Raw genomic sequence first — 19,636 nt, 5'->3', positions numbered from 1 at the left:
TGTTGTGTAATCATCGGCACATTGATTTTTTTTTCTTTCATTATCCAATTTAATCTGGTTCGAGGTCAGTTTTGTCATTAAGTAGTTCCAGCCTTTCCCAACCGCAGTTGCGGGAAATAAAATCGTGATCCTCTCTATCAAGTTTAACGTCAATCACCACTGAATCAACTAACGATTGGTTGTCAGCACACTGATTTTATCACACCTGGAAATTATTCTTTTTGTTACTCTTTTATCCTTTCATGATATACACGCGAACAAAATTATGGTTGCAGGAATAACATATTGATTATTCTGGATTTGGATCCTCTTAATCTCTATTTGTTTCAATCTCTTTCAACAATTAATCCTAGCCATTATTTTAAATCTAACTGTGGAAAAAGAAAAACACCTCAATAAATAAAAATACCCTATAAATGTATCTCAACCTTTTAAATGGAACTCAGTTACTTCGAGTGGATTAGTCTCAACAGTTTAATGCGGAATATATATTTGGTTCACCAAAAAATAAAAAAAAAATATGCGGACAATATATGATATTAATTAATACTTTACAGATATTTTTTTTTTACTGAAATTAATACTTTACAGATAATGATAATATGTGATAAGTTAAAATAATTTTAAATAAGACGAAATTCTAGCCCGTGCTTGGCATGAGTGTCTAAACTAGTTAGAATTAAAAACAAAATACTTCACACAAAAAAGAAAAGAAAAGAAATTTCATGTGATTTTTTTTATTGGACGAATATTTAGGCCACGTCTACGGTGAAATACTTTACCAAGTTTTTTATGGTGCACAAGTTGTCGTGAATACTATATGATATAACTTTTTTTACATACTTAGCCATAACTTCATTGTTCCCACCAAAAACCTCATCATGGCCATGGTTTTCATGTCAATGGCTACTTCATCTGTGAGACAATCTACTACTATATTTGTAAACCCTTTGAATCACCGTGTTTCAAATCTTGGATTTTGTTACAAGGGAGAACAGAAATGGAAAAATGGGTTTAATGGTGAAGGGTTTTAAAGGGTTGAGGAAGACAAAGCTTGTTTGCACGGTTGGCCCCCAAGAGGTTAGGAGAGAAATTTACTTCTCTTTTTTTATCTTCATGTTTGTGGTTGTTGAGATTCGACATCGATTATCAATATGATCAACACCAAAGGAAACTGGTATAGCTATTGCTACATTCTTTCAATGAAACAGGTACTTAGCCTAAAAATTGTGCCCGTGCTTGCGCCCATTGTGTGCCTATTTCTTGCGTTTGTGACTGAGCTCAACGTGCGCCTATTTTCTGTGTGATTGTTTTGAGCTCATTGCGCCAACATTAGTGACCCCCTTCCAATTCCCAGCATGTTTTTTCACACGAGAAACTGACAACATACATAATTTGGCATATGAAGACACTCAAATTTACTAGACAACAAAATCAATTTGTGCATCACAGCAGCAGCCACTTTATAACCAAAAAAATTGTCTTCAAATATGGTATTTTAGCATATGACAGCAGCTATATAAACCAGTTAATTAACGTCAATGGCACATTAATTGTTTATCCATGAGCAAATTCAGTAATGAAATCCCAAATGTATATGAGCATCCATCCCGAATTCAACTGCAGCAAGTGTCCATGGATGAAACCAAACTTGTAAAGTGTAATCATGCAGAATAAGCATCACCACTGTCATTTTGATCTATATGAGTTCTATATGAATTCTAACCTACATACGTGAAATAAGTTGAACAATCAACTCATTAGTAATGATAAATTCATATCCATTTGGCAAGAAGTTGTTGATTCCCAAAATTAAATCTATATGCTCTTCAAATAGCTCCTTCAATCTTGACGTAACACCAATTGAATCGGTTCTTCCCGCCTCAAAATCCTTCAAAATTTTTAAAAATTCATCATATTTTTCCCTCTCATCTTGAAAAGCAACTTTTACCTCCTTAATAAACGCTAATGCATCGTTCAGCCGACGATCATCAACACCGACACCCTTCATCAATCGCCAAGAGAATTAATAGTATTAAGAATTCAGTTAAATCATTCATAATTTTTATAAACTCATCATATTTTTCCCTCTCATCTTGAAACACAACTTTTACATCCTTAAGAAAGGTATCTTAATGTTGTGTTACTAGGTCGATGAATGTAGTTTTTCAAAGATTGGATTTTGCACTCAAAAAAGTTTAGTTTGTTGTCCGTATACTTAATTATTATAATTATAATATATATAAAAACAGTAGGTTTCTATTTTCATAAAATTTCAAAAAACATCAAATTTGTTTTATAAAAAATAGTCCTCTTCATTGACCATCGAGGAGCATATATGGTTATAAATAGGGGTGCTCAAATCCAAACCAATCCAAATAAAAACCGAAAACCGATCCAAAAAAACCGAAAACCGTAAAAAACCGAAGTTTTTTGGATGTGTTTGGATGTTCTTTTGTGAAAACCGCTGGATCGGATCGGATTTCGGATTGATTTCTTAAAACCGAACCAAACCGCATACATATATATTAATATTTATTTATCTTTTTATTAGTATAAATATATATATATATATATATATATATATATATATATATATATATATATATATATATATATATATATATATTGCATTAACCTTTTTTTTTTCATTTTAAATTTTGTTAATTAATTTTATCTATTTTAAATTTTGTTAATACTATATGTTAGTTTAATTTAATCTTTTTTTTTTACTTTTTATATATATGTTTCAAATATAATTGGTAATTGTCATTCCAAAATATTAATTTTCAATATATTATATGTTATATTTTACATTAAACTTAATATTTATTTTGTCAAAAATGTCAAACTATTATTTTGTAGCATTTTTTATAATATTTATATTTATTAAAAAAAATTACAATTTATAATTTGGATATCCAAAAACCGATCCAAATTAAACCGCATAATATTGGATCGGATTGGATCGGTTTTTTTTTTATTTGTCATCCAAAACCGAACCAAACCGCAAATGAATTTATTTTTGGATCGGATGAGTTTTTGCCTCAAAACCGATCCAAACCGAACCGCGAGCACCCCTAGTTATAAAGACAAACAAGATAGAAAAATAATTAGCATGATCACTACATTGTCCGATGTAGCTTAATGAATTTGTTGAACCCACAAGACTGTAGCATTTGCCATGAGGTTTTATTGTGATTTACAATTACACCGCACTCTGATCGATGCAGTTGCATTTGCATTTGCATATACACTCCCGCAAGCACAATATTGCGGTATGCATTTTAATAATCAATGCTAAACTGTGTTTAATTATTAAAAAGTAGTGCTGATCGTATCCGAACCAATTCAAAAGTAAAATCGTAAATCGAACCAATTCAAACCGCATGGTTTGGTTTGCGATTTTCATTTCAGAAAACGCAATACTTAACTTAGCTCTATCAACTATTAGCAATCAACCCAAATTGAGTTCATAAAACAATAGGCTGTCAAAGCATACCATTTCCTATGATCGAGAACTATATTGTTGATATTAAAAATAAGTTATTATGTATATGTAGTTTTCATGATCGAGAATTATATTGTTGATATTAAAAGTAAGTTATTATGCGTATGTAATTTTTGTATATGTATATTGTATCATGTAAACAATAAAATAAATTAAAATTTCATGTTTATTTTGTAATAAGTTGAAAATATTGTTATAATTTTTATATCATGATAAATCGCACAAACCGAACCAACTCTAACCGCATTGGTTTGGTTTTATTTGTTTTGGATTACTTTTTAAAAATCAACCGAAGCAAACCAAACCGCATGTATTTTTATCTCTCAGTTAGGATAACTTTTATGCTCAAAACCGAATAAAACCGCATCACGAACACCCATATTAAAAAGTATTCACACCATATGGTGTAAACTAGGCAATAACCACGCACTAACACGATGCATTTGTTCTACATATATCAAATTTTCAATAACTAGAAAATAAATTTTCGTTGGTTCAGTGGTGATTAATGCTGAACTTTGTAGGGAAGACCATGGTTCGATCCCCGCAACTACGATCGGAAGAGGCTGAAATTACTTGATGTTAGAACTGACCTCCGAACCAGATTGTGAAAAAAAAAAAAAAAATCATCCCAAAAAGTATTGACACCATATAGCGTAAATTAACGAGGCAATAATAATCTCGTACTAGTCAATAATAATCTACTCCCTCCGTCCCAAAATATAAGGGAAAATTGGTCAACCAAAATTGATGTATTTAGTTCAAATTCTTAACCAAATACATTAACTATATTTGACCAATTTTCCCTTATAATTTGGGACGGAGGGAGTATATCTATATGAATCCTAACTTACATACGAGAAAGAAGATGAACAATCAACTCTATTTTATCGCCAGACTCGTGATTCTGGTCCTCTTCCATGTGTTTTGCTTCTTCTTTCGTCTCATCATCATCATCGATAATAATTTTATATTGGCTTAATTACTTAATTGGTCCCTTAAAGACATTTATAGTTTCAAATTGGTCCCTTAAAGAAAAAAAGGGTCAAATTGGTCCCTTAAAGACCTTGCCGTTAAACATTTTGGTCCTTTCCGTCCAGAAACTGTTAATTTTTACAGGTGGCAAACTGAGTGCTTACGTGGCTGCTCACATGGGTGCTTACATGGCTGCTTACTAGGTAAATCATTTAATTTAAAAAAAAAACTTAAAGTTAAAATTTAAAATTAAAAAAAAATGGCAAATTAAAAAACAAAAGAGATAAAAAAGAAAACTCAGATCCAGTGATTCTAATTCTTTGTCTATTATGATTGACCCTTCAATCTCTTTTTTGTTTATTTCTGTGACTATTTATTTCTTTACTTTACTATTGTGATTAATTTTCTACCATACCATGTTCTTATGCTGCATTATTTTCTGGTTTGTGTGCTTCTGCATAATTACAGTTTGTCACTGCATTTCAGGTTGTTTTGCAGTTCTGTTTTTGAAGTCTGAAACTTTTAACCTTCCTGCGCTGATCATGTGTTTTTGCAGTTTTGCAGTTTCTGTTTTGCAGTTCTGTTTTTGAAGTCTTCCAAAAACGTGTCACCAACTTCACCATTTCCACATAAAACCCAACGCATCAACCACAAAAAAAAAAAAAACACCAGAAACAAAAAATGGAAGACGAACACAATGAAGGAGGTGAAGAGTATTTGTTCAAGATCGTTTTAATCGGAGATTCAGCAGTAGGAAAATCAAATTTACTTTCACGATTCGCGCGAAATGAGTTCGATTCAAATTCAAAAGCGACGATCGGTGTTGAATTTCAGACGCAGATGGTGGAAATTGATGGAAAAGAAATTAAGGCACAGATCTGGGATACTGCTGGTCAAGAAAGGTTTAGAGCTGTTACTTCTGCAGTTCTGTTTTGCAGTTCTGTTTTACAGTTCTGTTTTTGTCACTTGTTTCAACCTTCCTGCGCTGTGCAAACGAGCTATCAGTGGTGCTTGTCAGTTTTTGTGGGTAACAAGACAAGTTTCGATGAGAGAAGAAGAAGAAGAAGAAGAGGATTGGAATGTAGAAGAAGAAGAAGAGAATGGATGAAGATGAAGATGAAAGAACCCTAATTTTTTTTGATTAAAATCAACAAACAAAGTTAAATACACAATCACCCAATTTTTTTGCCTAGTCATAGCAGCCACGTAAGCATCCAGTTTGCCACCTGTAAAAATTAACAGTTTCTGGACGGAAAGGATCAAAATGTTTAACGGCAAGGTCTTTAAGGGACCAATTTGACCCTTTTTTTCTTTAAGGGACCAATTTGAAACCATAAATGTCTTTAAGGGACCAATTAAGTAATTAAGCCTTTTATATTCCTTTGGCAGGAAGTTGTTAAATCCCAAAATTAAATCTACATGCCCTTTAAATAACTCCTTCACTCTTATCTTTTAGCCCCGTAATCCAAAATAACCATTAAAAACTCACTATACTTTTCACTCTTATCTTGAAACGCAATTTCTACGGCATTAAGAAAATCTGATGCATCATTCTTGCTTAGTCGCTTTTGACCAGCATCATCAACACCGTTATCCTTCATTAACTCATAAGAAAATTCATAATATTAAGAATTCAGTTAAATTCATTCCAATTCAAAACTAAAACAAAAAATAAATTGAAAACACACAGTAGACGTGTAGTCCTATTTATACAAGGAACGGAAGAAAAATAAATAAATAATAAGAATAATTATTTTCTTGGTATAAAGATTCTAAAGTAAAATAAATAGGACTAGTGTTTGTTAAGAGATTAATAGTTGTAGTTGTACATACTACTGGTATTACGTGTTTGATAACACAGATAAGCTAGCTTATAGTTTTTTATATGAGTGTTTACGTGAGAATTTGGTAAACAACCGCTAGTTTAAGTATTTAAACTCGCGAGATCAACTAGTAAATCTCAGGACAATTTTGTGTTTATTCGTTTTAAGAAAACTGTTTGAATGTTCGTTTTAACAAGGAAACAAACACTTAGGGATTAAAACGTTTTAAAGCATACAAGAGAAACTAATTCGAATCGCCTCGAAGTAGCAGTTTCTCGAGCAAGTATCTGAAATTAAACTTAGAGAAAATTACTGGAAAGCAAATTGCATTGAATGAAAAGCAATTACAAATAAAGATGGTTCACAAAACATACATTTCTCCTCTGAATTCCGTTCGTTCGATCGCTGAGTACTTAGAATTTTAGAGAGAGTGTTTGTATAAAATTTTGTGACCCTTGTTCTGAATGAAAAACTACTATAAATACTACTACAAAGTGGTAACTGTTTCTCGATCATCTGGACGCTCCTCCATTTGCCACGTCGACCACGTTCTCCACTTTCATCTTTCATTCCTTCAGCGCGCGCCAAGACCTCTTGGGCCGTTCGTTGTTCCTTCTTTGGGCTTGGCCCAACCCTCCATCGGTCCGATTTCGCACTTTCGATAGCTTCCTGGCAAAACCAAAATTGGACGCGTTATCCATATCTCTCGAAGCGCTTTTTTGGCTTCGACCTAGTTGGCTTTCGACGCCAACTTTGAAAGTTTTATTTTGACAATATCACCTCCAAATAAATATTGGACCCACCAATTATATTTAATTGATAAATACCAAATTTATATCCAACAACGTACCATTAAAATTCTTGAGTTTCGTGTTTCACCCTAACCCGACTAGCAAAAACAAAAATAAAGAAAATTTTCAATGAATCCTAATAACTTCAAACAATCAAAAATTTAAAAACCTCGAAATTATATGTATGAAATAAAAATATGAACTTCACGAGAAATCGAAGAAAAGACTTTAAAACGAGTGGTGCTACAATTATAAAAAATAATAGAAATAGTTGAAAAGTAAAAAAATAATGTAAAACCAAAAGAAAATAACGAGAGAGAGAGAGAGAAAGAGTAATTTAAAAAAATTCTATATAAATCTTGAAATGATATGTTTAATTATTATTTCATGTGGACCAATTAAAATTATACACCTTAATAATGTACCGGTACACGTCCACATAATATGTGTACCGAAGTGCTCACCCTTTCATAAAACCGTCCAATAAAAGAATGCCACATCTGATATGTGATGCAGCCTATCCTACTAGGCAGGCACACTGCACGATAACAGGCTTTTAGTTTTTATTACTCTGACTTTCTAGTTTTATTATTATTATTTTTTCTGTTTTTGGTATAAGCTTTATTATTATTATTATTATTATTATTATTATTACGTGAAAAAATAGATCTAGAGATAATCTTCATCTCCTCTGAGAAAACAATCTCGCTCTCTCATCTACTTCTTTTTCTTCTTCTCAATTCTCTCTCTCTCTCTCTCTCTCTCTCTCTCTCTCTCTCTCTCTCTCAATTCCTATCAATTCTGAATTCAATATATATATATATATATATATATATGTATATGAGATGAGATGGTTGTTGTTTGTGTTTTTATTTCGTATTTTGAACAATTGATTAGTTTTTAATTTGGTTGGTTCTTGTATTTGTGTTAATGGTTGTTGTTTGTGTTTTTATATTTCGTATTTTGAACCTGAAATATGTTTTTTGGATTTTTTTCTTCTTAGCACTCAAATCTCAATTTTCCACAATTGATGTTTGTTGGTTGTTGTATTTGTGTTTCATATATGAGATGTTGTTTGTGTTTTTATTTCGTATTTTGAATCTAAAATATATTTTTTGGATTTTTTTCTCAGTTTTCCACAATTGATTTAAGTTTTTAATTTTTGTTGGTTTTTGTATTTGTGTTAGAAATATGAGATGGTTGTTGTTTGTGTGTTTCTTCTGGGATTAAAAGGTTGTGGGTTAATCGATCTTTAGCAGGAAGAAGGGGCAGTAACCACCTAATTCACTTTCGAATCAGATTAAATTGATGGTTAAAAAAATAATGGTGGGTTCAAATCATTATTTTATATATATAACCAAAAAAAAAAATCTAAAATATATTTTCATGAATTTTTTTTTTAATCAACATTTTTTTTTCTAGATTTGGGCCGGGTGGTGTTTTGGCCCGACCGGCCCGTTGGCTAACAACAAAACTTGTATCTGTAACAAACCTAAAAGTAAAAGTCAAATTACAAAGTGCATTGTGTGTGTATGTATGTACTGTCTTCGCCGCTCCTCTCTCTTTCTCTCTCTTACGAAATCAATCACCAAATCGGATTTATCTGTTCTGCCTCAACATAAAATACAAGCATGTTTTTGCTTATATTAGATCTGAGTCTGCTTTTTCTATTTTTGTGTTTAAATTTTCTGTGTTTCATCAGTGGATCTACTTATGGTGTGGCTCATCACGATAATTCTGTCTTTTAAAATTGAATCAAATCTTATTCGTTGTGTCAAACTGCTCCAGATATCAATGAATAGGATTTGATTCAATTTTTCAGAAATATTAGTCATATTACTATGCAAAACACAACTCTCTTGCCTCCACTCAGGTAAGTATTATTGTTATTATTTTTTATTATTTTTTATTTATTTATTTCATATCTTCTAATTGCTTAATGCTTTCGTGAATTCTTCGGTTTACATATATTATGTGGATATGTATAAGTATATTTGCTAAGATGGATTATTCTGATTGGTTTACAAATAATATTTGTTAAATTTTGTGAACCGTCACAATCGTCTACCTAAACGTGTACTGGTACATATCCGTATAATATGTGGACCTGGGTGCTATTAGGGGGTGAAAATAAATGCGACAATATCCTGTATAAAATGTCGATAAATTTAAATAGGTCAGTATTATATAAAAGTGTATTAGACACATTATTATTATATATACACACACACATCTATGTGTGTTTGTGGGCGCTCACAAAATTGTTAGATTAAGTTTGAGATACTAGTTGCTATTATATATAATATGAATATGGATATGATTGTTCATCTGTACATTTTACAATTAGATGAAAATAATGGATGTTAAGGGCTTTCAAAATTTGATTGGTTCTATTAGACTTTTTAAGACATGCCTATTAGTATTTGTAGAGATAGACTATTATTAGTACTATTTTTTATTTATTTTTTAGTTTATTTATTTCATGTCTAATTGCTTAACCCTTTGGTGAATTCGGGATATGTATCGGTATATTTGCTAAGGTGAATTATTCTGATTGCTTTACAAATAATATTTGTTAAGTTTCTTATATTAAATACTATTTGTGAACCAATCACAATCGTCTACCTAAGCCTTGTACCGGTACATATCCATATAACACGTGTACCGGAGTGCTAATATATTATAGATTTATAGGATTGTTTAAATTATTATTATTATTATTATTATTATTATTAGGGGGTGAAAATAAATGCGACAATATCCTGTATAAAATGTCTATTAATTCAAATAGGTCAGTATCATATAAAAGTATATTAGACACATTATTATATATATACACACATCTATGTGTGTTTGAGATACTAGTTGCTATTATATATAATATGAATATGATATGATTTGATTGTTCATCTGTACATTTTACAAAATTGTTAGACTAAGTTTGAGATACTAGTTGCTATCAAGGGCGTTCAAAATTGTATTGGCCTATTAGACTTTTTAAGACATGCCTATTAGTCTTTGTAGAAATAGACTAAGTGTTCTATTTTAATTTCTTAACATAAATAAAAATGGACTTTTAAATATTAACTGGCAAACACAATAAAATCTTCAACAAATAAGAGAATGATAGAGTACTAAGCTTATTCTAATTTAGAGGTCTCAATATAGCTTTTCCCAATTTTTGTGCCTCAATTGTACTCTCCTTTTGGTTCTATATATAAGTAAAATTTAACCTTTTAGATTCATTCAACAAGTAATAGGAGTGTCACAAAAAAAAAAGTAATGTATATAGTCTATATTTTTTTACTATGTTTTGATCTTTAATTTATAAGATGTCAAGATTAGTATTTTAATTTAGAAAATGTATTTTATAAAATACAAAGAAAAAATTCATTTTCTTAAAAGCTAAAAACAAAAAGGCTCTATATTACATTAAAATGAATGTAAAAAGTGAAATGGTTGGAAGGAGTAATTGACTGTGCTTAAGGAGTAATACTTTGAACTCTAGCCCATTATAGAATTTGATATATTCGGCCCAATTGAATCGCAAATTGAACCCTACGTTTATCTTTCTCTCTCAATTGAATCGCAAATTGAACCCTACGTTTATCTTTCTCTCTAATCGCAAATCAAACCCTCCATACCTATCTCTCTCGATTTCCTCCATGGCTTGGCGTTGTTGCTTAGCAGGAGTATCTAAGCGATTCTATGCTGATTCAGTAAGCGTTTCTTCGACGGTTAGTTTCACCTTATTCATTTTCTTCGACTGTTAGTTTGACCGTATTTTCATCTCTGTACAGGAATTTCCAGTTTGTCGTAAGATACATCCATGTTTGCTATCTTTCAAGCCAGTATTCACTGCATCTATTCCTCCGACTCGAATTAGAGATATTGCTCATGGCAATGACATCCCACACGACCTCAAGCAGGTTGATTTCTCTTGCTTTTCTTTCTCTAAATACTTCTTCATATTCAGCATGAAATTGAATTATTATGGTTATCCGTTATTACCATTGTTGTTAGAATCGGGACCAAAATCGTGAAATCCATGGATTTCGCGAACCCTAAAGGATCGGGATCCTAAATCAGAGCAAAATCGCAGCAAAATCCCGATCTCATATAGATTACTTTACACACACTCACACACACACTTACTATTATGAGTTGAGTCCATCAATTTTGGTTGCGATCTTGATTTCCCCTTTCGATTATGCGATCTTGATTTTTGATCTTGATTTTCGATTATGCGATATTGATTTCCCTTTTTGATCTTGATTTTTGATCTATATGAAATCGTGAAATCCATGGATTTTGCGAACCCTAAAGGATCTGGATCCTAAATCAGAGCAAAATCGCAGCAAAATCCCGATCTCATATAGATTACTTTACACTCACACACACACACACACACTATTATGAGTTGAGTCCATCAATTTTGGTTGCGATTTTCGATTATGCGATCTTGATTTCCCCTTTCGATTGAACAAAATTAATTTAGTTGAATCCTTTGATTTTGGTTGCGATTTTCGATTAATGGATCTTGATTTCCCCTTTCGATTCAACAAAATTAATTTAGTTGAATCCTTTGATTTTGGTTGCGATTTTCGATTATGCGATCTTGATTTCCCCTTTCGATTGAACAAAATTAATTTAGTTGAATCCTTTGATTTTGGTTGCGATTTTTCAATCTTACTATTGCATCATAAGGACTAACTCCCTGTTTGTGTAATATTGCCCCTTTTTTAATTGACTATGGTACCAAAACAGTTCTTATAGTGGCATCTACTGATAAGGGAAAATAAATAGTAAGGTCATTAATACAAATACTAATAATGGCATCTACTGATAAGGGAAAATAAATACTAATATATAAATTAAGAAAACACATTCTATTTTATTGATTAAGCAATAGCTCTCAAAAATTTTTAGATTTCATCTTCCTAACATCATGGAGTTATAAAGGTTTCACTCTATTTTGTGTGTGACATTTACTGTGCTTTTATTGCATATATTTGCTTTTTACGTTTACTTTGCTTTCATCTTCCTAAATGTATGCTTGATTAAATTCTTTGGTGACCTTTTAAATCCAGGGGGGAAGAAGTATGATCTTCTCTGCTCCGTTCAGCACAGGCCGAGTGCCTCAGCGCACCACATACGGTGGGATTAACTGTAAACGTCATTACAGCCACATCCCATACAATCAGGTATTTCATCATTTTGATTCAATTTTCAAATAAAATGCATTTTCCTGAACTAATTTGATGATCTATTTTCCTATTTTAGTATGCTGGAGTTTTTTTTGGGATTGCGGTAGCTTGTGTGACTCTATTTCGCATCATACGTTGTCGAGTAGTCAAATATGAATGCGAAGATGATTCTCTTAGCCCCGAAAAATTGAGGGCAGAAGTCGACTGGCGAAGAGAAGGGTGCATGTCAGCCATTGATGACCAGGGCTCTACTAGTAAGAAACTACAAAAAAAACCTCTTTTTGATGTCCCAAAATATAAGCAAAAGACAACCTTAGTCATATTTCATTATTTTATTTCCCAGTAAACTCTTAGTTCCCAATTTTTTAATAAATTCACACATGAGCACTTTTTTATATTCCAAGCCATGCGGTTAATCCACTACTATACGGAGCTGACACGATTTTTAATTGTACCACCAGTAGTTAGCTTCTTTCAAAATATCTTTTAACTTACTGCTGATTTTTTCTATTAACTAGGAGTAGCATTTATTAAGACAGTTTGTTTTGGGTTTCATTATAAGAAGGGTACTTTAGGAAACTCAATTGTTTGTTTTGATAAAATTTAGAGTTTGATAAGCGTGAAATTTCTTTTTTTTTCTCCTATTCTTTATTTAATTATTCCTTTTAATAGAGGCTTGTTGGGCACATGTTGCCACTTCTGCCGTGGAATCTATTGTAAAAATAGAGACGGATGTGCTGAAGAAACTATCGTCGCAGGAGTTGATTGATTGTGATCCTAAAAACAAGGGTTGTCAAGAGGGGTGGGTTGAAAATGCATTCGACTACATTCAAAGGGAAGGGGTATGTATGGAAAAAGATTACCCTTATTCACCTTTTAACACTCCTTTTATTCGAATGCCATGCCGTGTAAAGAAAGATTATGTTAAGACCTTTATAGGGGGATACGAAAGTATCCCCTATGAAGAGGATTTCGGTGCAGAAGAGAGATTGAAGCTTGTTGTACGTCGCCAGCCAGTGGCAGTGGCTGTATTGGTTGGAAAGGCTTTTAAGAATTACAAAGCGTCCGACGGGATTTTCCAAATAAATGTGGATTTTGATCATGGGGAATTGCACTCATTGTTGATCGTTGGTTTTGGCCAACTCAAAGAAAAACAGTATTGGTTAGTGAGAAATTCATATGGTGTTTCCTGGGGTTACAAGGGGTATGGGTTAATCGAACGCAACTGTGGATTACCCGAGGGGCGATGTGGCATTGCGTACCGTCCTTTTTATCCTATTTTCAAGGTATGACAATATTTTTAAGCAATTTCTGATGCTTTATCAAATAAATATCAGCTTTTGAAAATTAATACCATAAATTAATACTATTAGCAAACTGTCTATTAATTTATGGTATTTAATACTATCAGTTTGCTAATAGTATTAATTTATGGTATTAATTTTCAAAAGCTGATATTTATTTGATAAAGCATCAGAAATTGCTTAAAAATATTGTCATACCTTGAAAATAGGATAAAAAGGACGGTACGCAATGCCACATCGCCCCTCGGGTAATCCACAGTTGCGTTCGATTAACCCATACCCCTTGTAACCCCAGGAAACACCATATGAATTTCTCACTAACCAATACTGTTTTTCTTTGAGTTGGCCAAAACCAACGATCAACAATGAGTGCAATTCCCCATGATCAAAATCCACATTTATTTGGAAAATCCCGTCGGACGCTTTGTAATTCTTAAAAGCCTTTCCAACCAATACAGCCACTGCCACTGGCTGGCGACGTACAACAAGCTTCAATCTCTCTTCTGCACCGAAATCCTCTTCATAGGGGATACTTTCGTATCCCCCTATAAAGGTCTTAACATAATCTTTCTTTACACGGCATGGCATTCGAATAAAAGGAGTGTTAAAAGGTGAATAAGGGTAATCTTTTTCCATACATACCCCTTCCCTTTGAATGTAGTCGAATGCATTTTCAACCCACCCCTCTTGACAACCCTTGTTTTTAGGATCACAATCAATCAACTCCTGCGACGATAGTTTCTTCAGCACATCCGTCTCTATTTTTACAATAGATTCCACGGCAGAAGTGGCAACATGTGCCCAACAAGCCTCTATTAAAAGGAATAATTAAATAAAGAATAGGAGAAAAAAAAAGAAATTTCACGCTTATCAAACTCTAAATTTTATCAAAACAAACAATTGAGTTTCCTAAAGTTCCCTTCTTATAATGAAACCCAAAACAAACTGTCTTAATAAATGCTACTCCTAGTTAATAGAAAAAATCAGCAGTAAGTTAAAAGATATTTTGAAAGAAGCTAACTACTGGTGGTACAATTAAAAATCGTGTCAGCTCCGTATAGTAGTGGATTAACCGCATGGCTTGGAATATAAAAAAGTGCTCATGTGTGAATTTATTAAAAAATTGGGAACTAAGAGTTTACTGGGAAATAAAATAATGAAATATGACTAAGGTTGTCTTTTGCTTATATTTTGGGACATCAAAAAGAGGTTTTTTTTGTAGTTTCTTACTAGTAGAGCCCTGGTCATCAATGGCTGACATGCACCCTTCTCTTCGCCAGTCGACTTCTGCCCTCAATTTTTCGGGGCTAAGAGAATCATCTTCGCATTCATATTTGACTACTCGACAACGTATGATGCGAAATAGAGTCACACAAGCTACTGCAATCCCAAAAAAAACTCCAGCATACTAAAATAGGAAAATAGATCATCAAATTAGTTCAGGAAAATGCATTTTATTTGAAAATTGAATCAAAATGATGAAATACCTGATTGTATGGGATGTGGCTGTAATGACGTTTACAGTTAATCCCACCGTATGTGGTGCGCTGAGGCACTCGGCCTGTGCTGAACGGAGCAGAGAAGATCATACTTCTTCCCCCTGGATTTAAAAGGTCACCAAAGAATTTAATCAAGCATACATTTAGGAAGATGAAAGCAAAGTAAACGTAAAAAGCAAATATATGCAATAAAAGCACAGTAAATGTCACACACAAAATAGAGTGAAACCTTTATAACTCCATGATGTTAGGAAGATGAAATCTAAAATTTTTTGAGAGCTATTGCTTAATCAATAAAATAGAATGTGTTTTCTTAATTTATATATTAGTATTTATTTTCCCTTATCAGTAGATGCCATTATTAGTATTTGTATTAATGACCTTACTATTTATTTTCCCTTATCAGTAGATGCCACTATAAGAACTGTTTTGGTACCATAGTCAATTAAAAAAGGGGCAATATTACACAAACAGGGAGTTAGTCCTTATGATGCAATAGTAAGATTGAAAAATCGCAACCAAAATCAAAGGATTCAACTAAATTAATTTTGTTCAATCGAAAGGGGAAATCAAGATCGCATAATCGAAAATCGCAACCAAAATCAAAGGATTCAACTAAATTAATTTTGTTGAATCGAAAGGGGAAATCAAGATCCATTAATCGAAAATGGCTTAGATTTTCCTCATTTGCCGATGGCAAAATATGCATTTTGTTTGATATGTGTGCACGTGAATTTTAATAATGATCTGGGTTTACTGTTGCTTATGTTGCAGGCAGGTGTATCTGCCTCTCTTCCAGAAGCTGCTAAAATTCCCAGAGACATTGCTTTGTTTACTGGTCAACCTTTGCCATCCAATGAATCCACTGGAAACCTTGAAGATTAGCTTTTTGTATAGAAGACCCAATCTGGTAACAATGTGTTTTCACTTTAAAGGAACCTTTCTTGCACTATTTTATTTTTCTTTATAAATAAGATGTTTAAGTGCTTATTGATGATTATTTGAACTTATTGGTATCTGGGTGTTGGAAAAGTTTGAGTTTTTTCATTTTGTGTTTTAGATAAAGGTTTGATTGACAAAGCTTTGGTTTTTGTTAGGGCTTTGTTGTCTTTTGATGATTTTTTTAGTTTGAAGGTTATTATGGTAGCCTTATGATTGAAATTTGAGATCTTTTTTGATTTGGGCTTTGATTTTAGTATTTGGAATTTGCTTGATCTGTTTGTTGTGAATTGTGATTGATGTTTTGATAGTTGTGTGCTTTGATTTTAGTATTTGGAATTTGTTTGATCTGTTTGTTCTGAATTTGTGATTGATGTTTTGATAGTTGTGTAAGTGTAATGGTTTGAATGTTTTAATAATATTGAATGATCTATTGTGTCTTGAATTAATTGGATTTAGTTACTTGCAGGAAATCAAACTGAGAGGTGACATTAATGCGTAGCAGTTTTTGATGGGTTTCATGTGAGAGGCTCTTAGTTTTGTTTTAGCACAAACAAGAACTTGTTGGCTAAAGTGTAATTCTTTTTGACGCAAGGCTTCAGAGTAATGAAAATAAGAAATTATATTTTCATTATTTTTAATCATATCCTATCTCTTATCTTGTATTGAAAAATTATTGTTAGCAGATAAATGGTTATAGATTTCTAGCTTATTATATATGCTCTCACAAGCACGTTATAGTCCCAATATAGTTTGTGCAAACGGTCAGGTCCTGTCTCGCTTAAATCAGGGTAAAAGTTTTTGAATACCCCTCTTCGTGACTTAAATTAACACATTAGTAGGGAAAATCAACTCCTTGATTTAAATATTTTTTTTTGGTACATAGATAAGAACGATGAAAATACCAGAATCCAAGTTTTTGAATACCCCTTTAGGAGGGTCTCTATTTGTACAGGAATTCTATGAATTCTACTTATTCAAAGATAAGAATGATGAAAATACAGGAATCAAAAATAACTTGTCGAAAATTCGTTGTGTGAGAATCTAATGAAATAAAATAGGAACCATGTAATTGCAGAACATAGAGTTGAAGGCATGGTAATGGAAATTCGTTCATGGTTGCTGGTATTTGGAGGTGATATTTGAGAACATCTACGAGGGAATTGAGGAAGAAAACCTAATTGCGTATTTCAATTTTTTTGTCAATATAACAAGAGAATTATAGAGGATTAAAGTTCTTGGGAAATGATTTCAGGGTAATTAAACTCTCAAATATTAAACAATCTGATGAATCCTCAATTTACACCTGTGTCAACGAATCCTAACTATATATATATATATATATATATATATATATATATATATATATATAGCTATGAATCCTCAATTTACACCTGAGAGCATGGTCTTATAATGAGATATGAGAGGGTTGAATGAGAACTATTGGATTGAATTAAATGGCTATGATAAATTTAAGTTATTATAGAATCATGTGCACTCTCTACAGTTGATAGCATATTATCTTCTTCGTGTCTTCCCATCTCTGGTTCCAAACATCTCAATCCACCGCTTCTTGACACTTCACGGTTGTTGATATCTCAGACTCAAACAAATTACCATTCCTCCATTTTCACAAGTAAAATGAAGTTTGGTTTTGATTTCTCAGACCAAAATCCAAAATTTTATTTTGAACATAATTAGGGATTTTGCAATTGGGGTACAAGGATAAAAGGGGTAAAATTATATTGAAGCAATTTGATGGGTTTTTTTTAAAGCAATCAATCACTCGAAGCAATTTAATGTTCAGATGAAACCAACAGTACAAAATTAAGGGAAATTTCATAGTTTCAATAATTGGAGATAAAAGATGTTTTTTTAATTATTAATTTGTGAATTTGAAACATAGTTGTGTTGTGTGTCCATACTCCATTGAATCTTGAAAGGCTATAGGAGAACGAAAAGTCCTGTGAACAAGATACGTGTGCCGGAATTGCGATGACAGGGAGCGAGAATGTATAGCATGTGGTGTGATTGTTAATGAGTAAATTAATCATAGCCATTTAATTCATTCTAGTGGTTCTCATTTAACCCTCAGTCTCATCTCTCATCATAAGATCATGCTCTCACTTAAAGTGTTATATCAACGCTGATATTTTCCAACTTTCTATCTTATTTTCTTTAATCCTTAACGTGTGTGTGTATATATCATGTGAATTAGGAGAAGAGGATAAAAAAGGTTTCTATTTTCATATTAGTCGTATCCTTTCTTAAGAAAAATGATAGCTCCTATATGTATATGTTTGTAACCCCTATATGCTTCAAGAAAATTGAACAAAATTTTAATGAATTTGTGATTAAACTTTTAATCGTTTATTTAACGATAAAATTTAGAATAGCTATTTTAAATTTTGAAGTTCATTTATATGCAGCTCTATTTGTTATCATATTTTACATATTTATTTTCACCTTATATTTTGATTAGTATATAATGTTGTTTGAGACATTCGACCTAGGCATGACAACAGAACCCGTACCTGTGGTACCCACCCAGAGTTTGATGGGCAAAATCCGGGTTGAATGGGTTTGGGTTTTCCCCAATTTCAAAACATGGGAGCGGGGAGGGTAATCAGGATATAAGTACTCACTCCGAACCCGTCCCGTTTATATAAAATTACTATATTACCCCTATTTATTTAAGATGAATGTAAGATTTTTCTTCTATTTATATATTTTCTAGTTTGAAAATATTTTTAGTTTGTTAATACAATTAAGCAGAATATTCTTGGTTATGTAGTTGTTTTGAATTTTGATGGTATTTTGGAATATTGGTTTGTAATGGTACTATTTTATTTGGTTTTGACGACCGGTTCATTCGTCTCACTTTTCTAGGACTTTTAGTTTGTCTTTTAGGATTAACTAGAAGTTGGTATAAGATATTTGTCCTACGCGCTTTCGTGTGGACGCACTGGGTTAGGTCTATGTCCCCCAGTTTATGTATATATTTTTTATTATTGTTTTAATAATAATATGAGCTATAGGTGGAGGACAGGAAGGATAAGGGTGCCAACAAAGTTGGGGTGTCTATTCGTACCTTGATATCTAGATGCTCTTAATTTATAAAAAAAAAAATTATTTGGTTTTGATAATTTTGATATTGGTTTGGTAATTTGGAACATCGTCATTTGTATGTTTAATGTATTGATATTTTGGTTTGTGTTTTATTATTTGAAAGTATTTGTATTGTGTGTTTGTTAGAGTTATGTTAAGATTCTCGTTTTAGGGAAATACATCTTTTAATTAAAAAAAAATAGAATTCACTGCGGTTATGGGGGCGTGGAATGAGGATATGTCAAGCATTCGGGTTTGAATTTTGGGAGATGAAAACCGACCCAATCCGCCCCATTACCATGCGTAATCCAACCAAAGGAGGACAAGAAACAAAAAGAGAAATGAAATATTTTGAAGTTGTTACTATGTGATTTGATTGTATTACGAAACTCACAATAATATTTTAATTTTTTATTTATTTTATAATTAAACTTCACTATTTGTTTTACAACTAGTTTGACTTAAAATAATAGAAATTT

At 32.2% G+C, this 19,636-nt stretch overlaps 2 protein-coding genes across 7 annotated transcripts; one reads left to right on the top strand and one right to left on the bottom strand.

Annotated features, from left to right (window-relative positions):
• Positions 1–1,726: 1,726 nt before the first annotated feature.
• Positions 1,727–6,087, bottom strand: LOC123912300 (paired amphipathic helix protein Sin3-like 1). Its single transcript, XM_045963211.1, has 2 exons — positions 5,962–6,087; positions 1,727–2,005 (listed from the first exon to the last, which is right to left on the bottom strand). The coding sequence occupies exons 1-2, from the start codon at positions 6,085–6,087 to the stop codon at positions 1,727–1,729; spliced, it is 405 nt and encodes a 134-aa protein (XP_045819167.1).
• A 1,880-nt stretch (positions 6,088–7,967) lies between these two features.
• On the top strand, positions 7,968–16,768 carry LOC123882139 (ervatamin-B-like). Of its 6 annotated transcripts, XM_045930955.1 has the most exons (6): positions 8,988–10,819; positions 10,901–11,029; positions 12,191–12,304; positions 12,384–12,561; positions 12,980–13,055; positions 13,967–14,426. In XM_045930955.1, the coding sequence occupies exons 1-6, from the start codon at positions 10,766–10,768 to the stop codon at positions 14,046–14,048; spliced, it is 633 nt and encodes a 210-aa protein (XP_045786911.1). In that variant the 5' UTR covers positions 8,988–10,765; the 3' UTR covers positions 14,049–14,426. The 6 variants fall into 6 exon arrangements, 2 of the variants coding, with proteins under 2 accessions (XP_045786904.1, XP_045786911.1); XM_045930948.1 differs by lacking the exon at positions 13,967–14,426 and having other exon boundaries at positions 8,986–10,819; positions 12,980–13,626; XR_006799709.1 differs by lacking the exons at positions 8,988–10,819; positions 10,901–11,029; positions 12,191–12,304; ... (1 more) ...; positions 12,980–13,055; positions 13,967–14,426 and adding exons at positions 7,968–8,973; positions 15,258–15,278; positions 15,885–16,020; positions 16,519–16,768.
• The last annotated feature ends 2,868 nt before the right edge of the window (positions 16,769–19,636 follow it).

The sequence above is a fragment of the Trifolium pratense genome, linkage group LG1 (genome assembly GCF_020283565.1).
Source record: "Trifolium pratense cultivar HEN17-A07 linkage group LG1, ARS_RC_1.1, whole genome shotgun sequence".
Taxonomy (NCBI): domain Eukaryota; kingdom Viridiplantae; phylum Streptophyta; class Magnoliopsida; order Fabales; family Fabaceae; genus Trifolium; species Trifolium pratense.
This window is presented reverse-complemented; position numbering and strand designations above follow the sequence as displayed.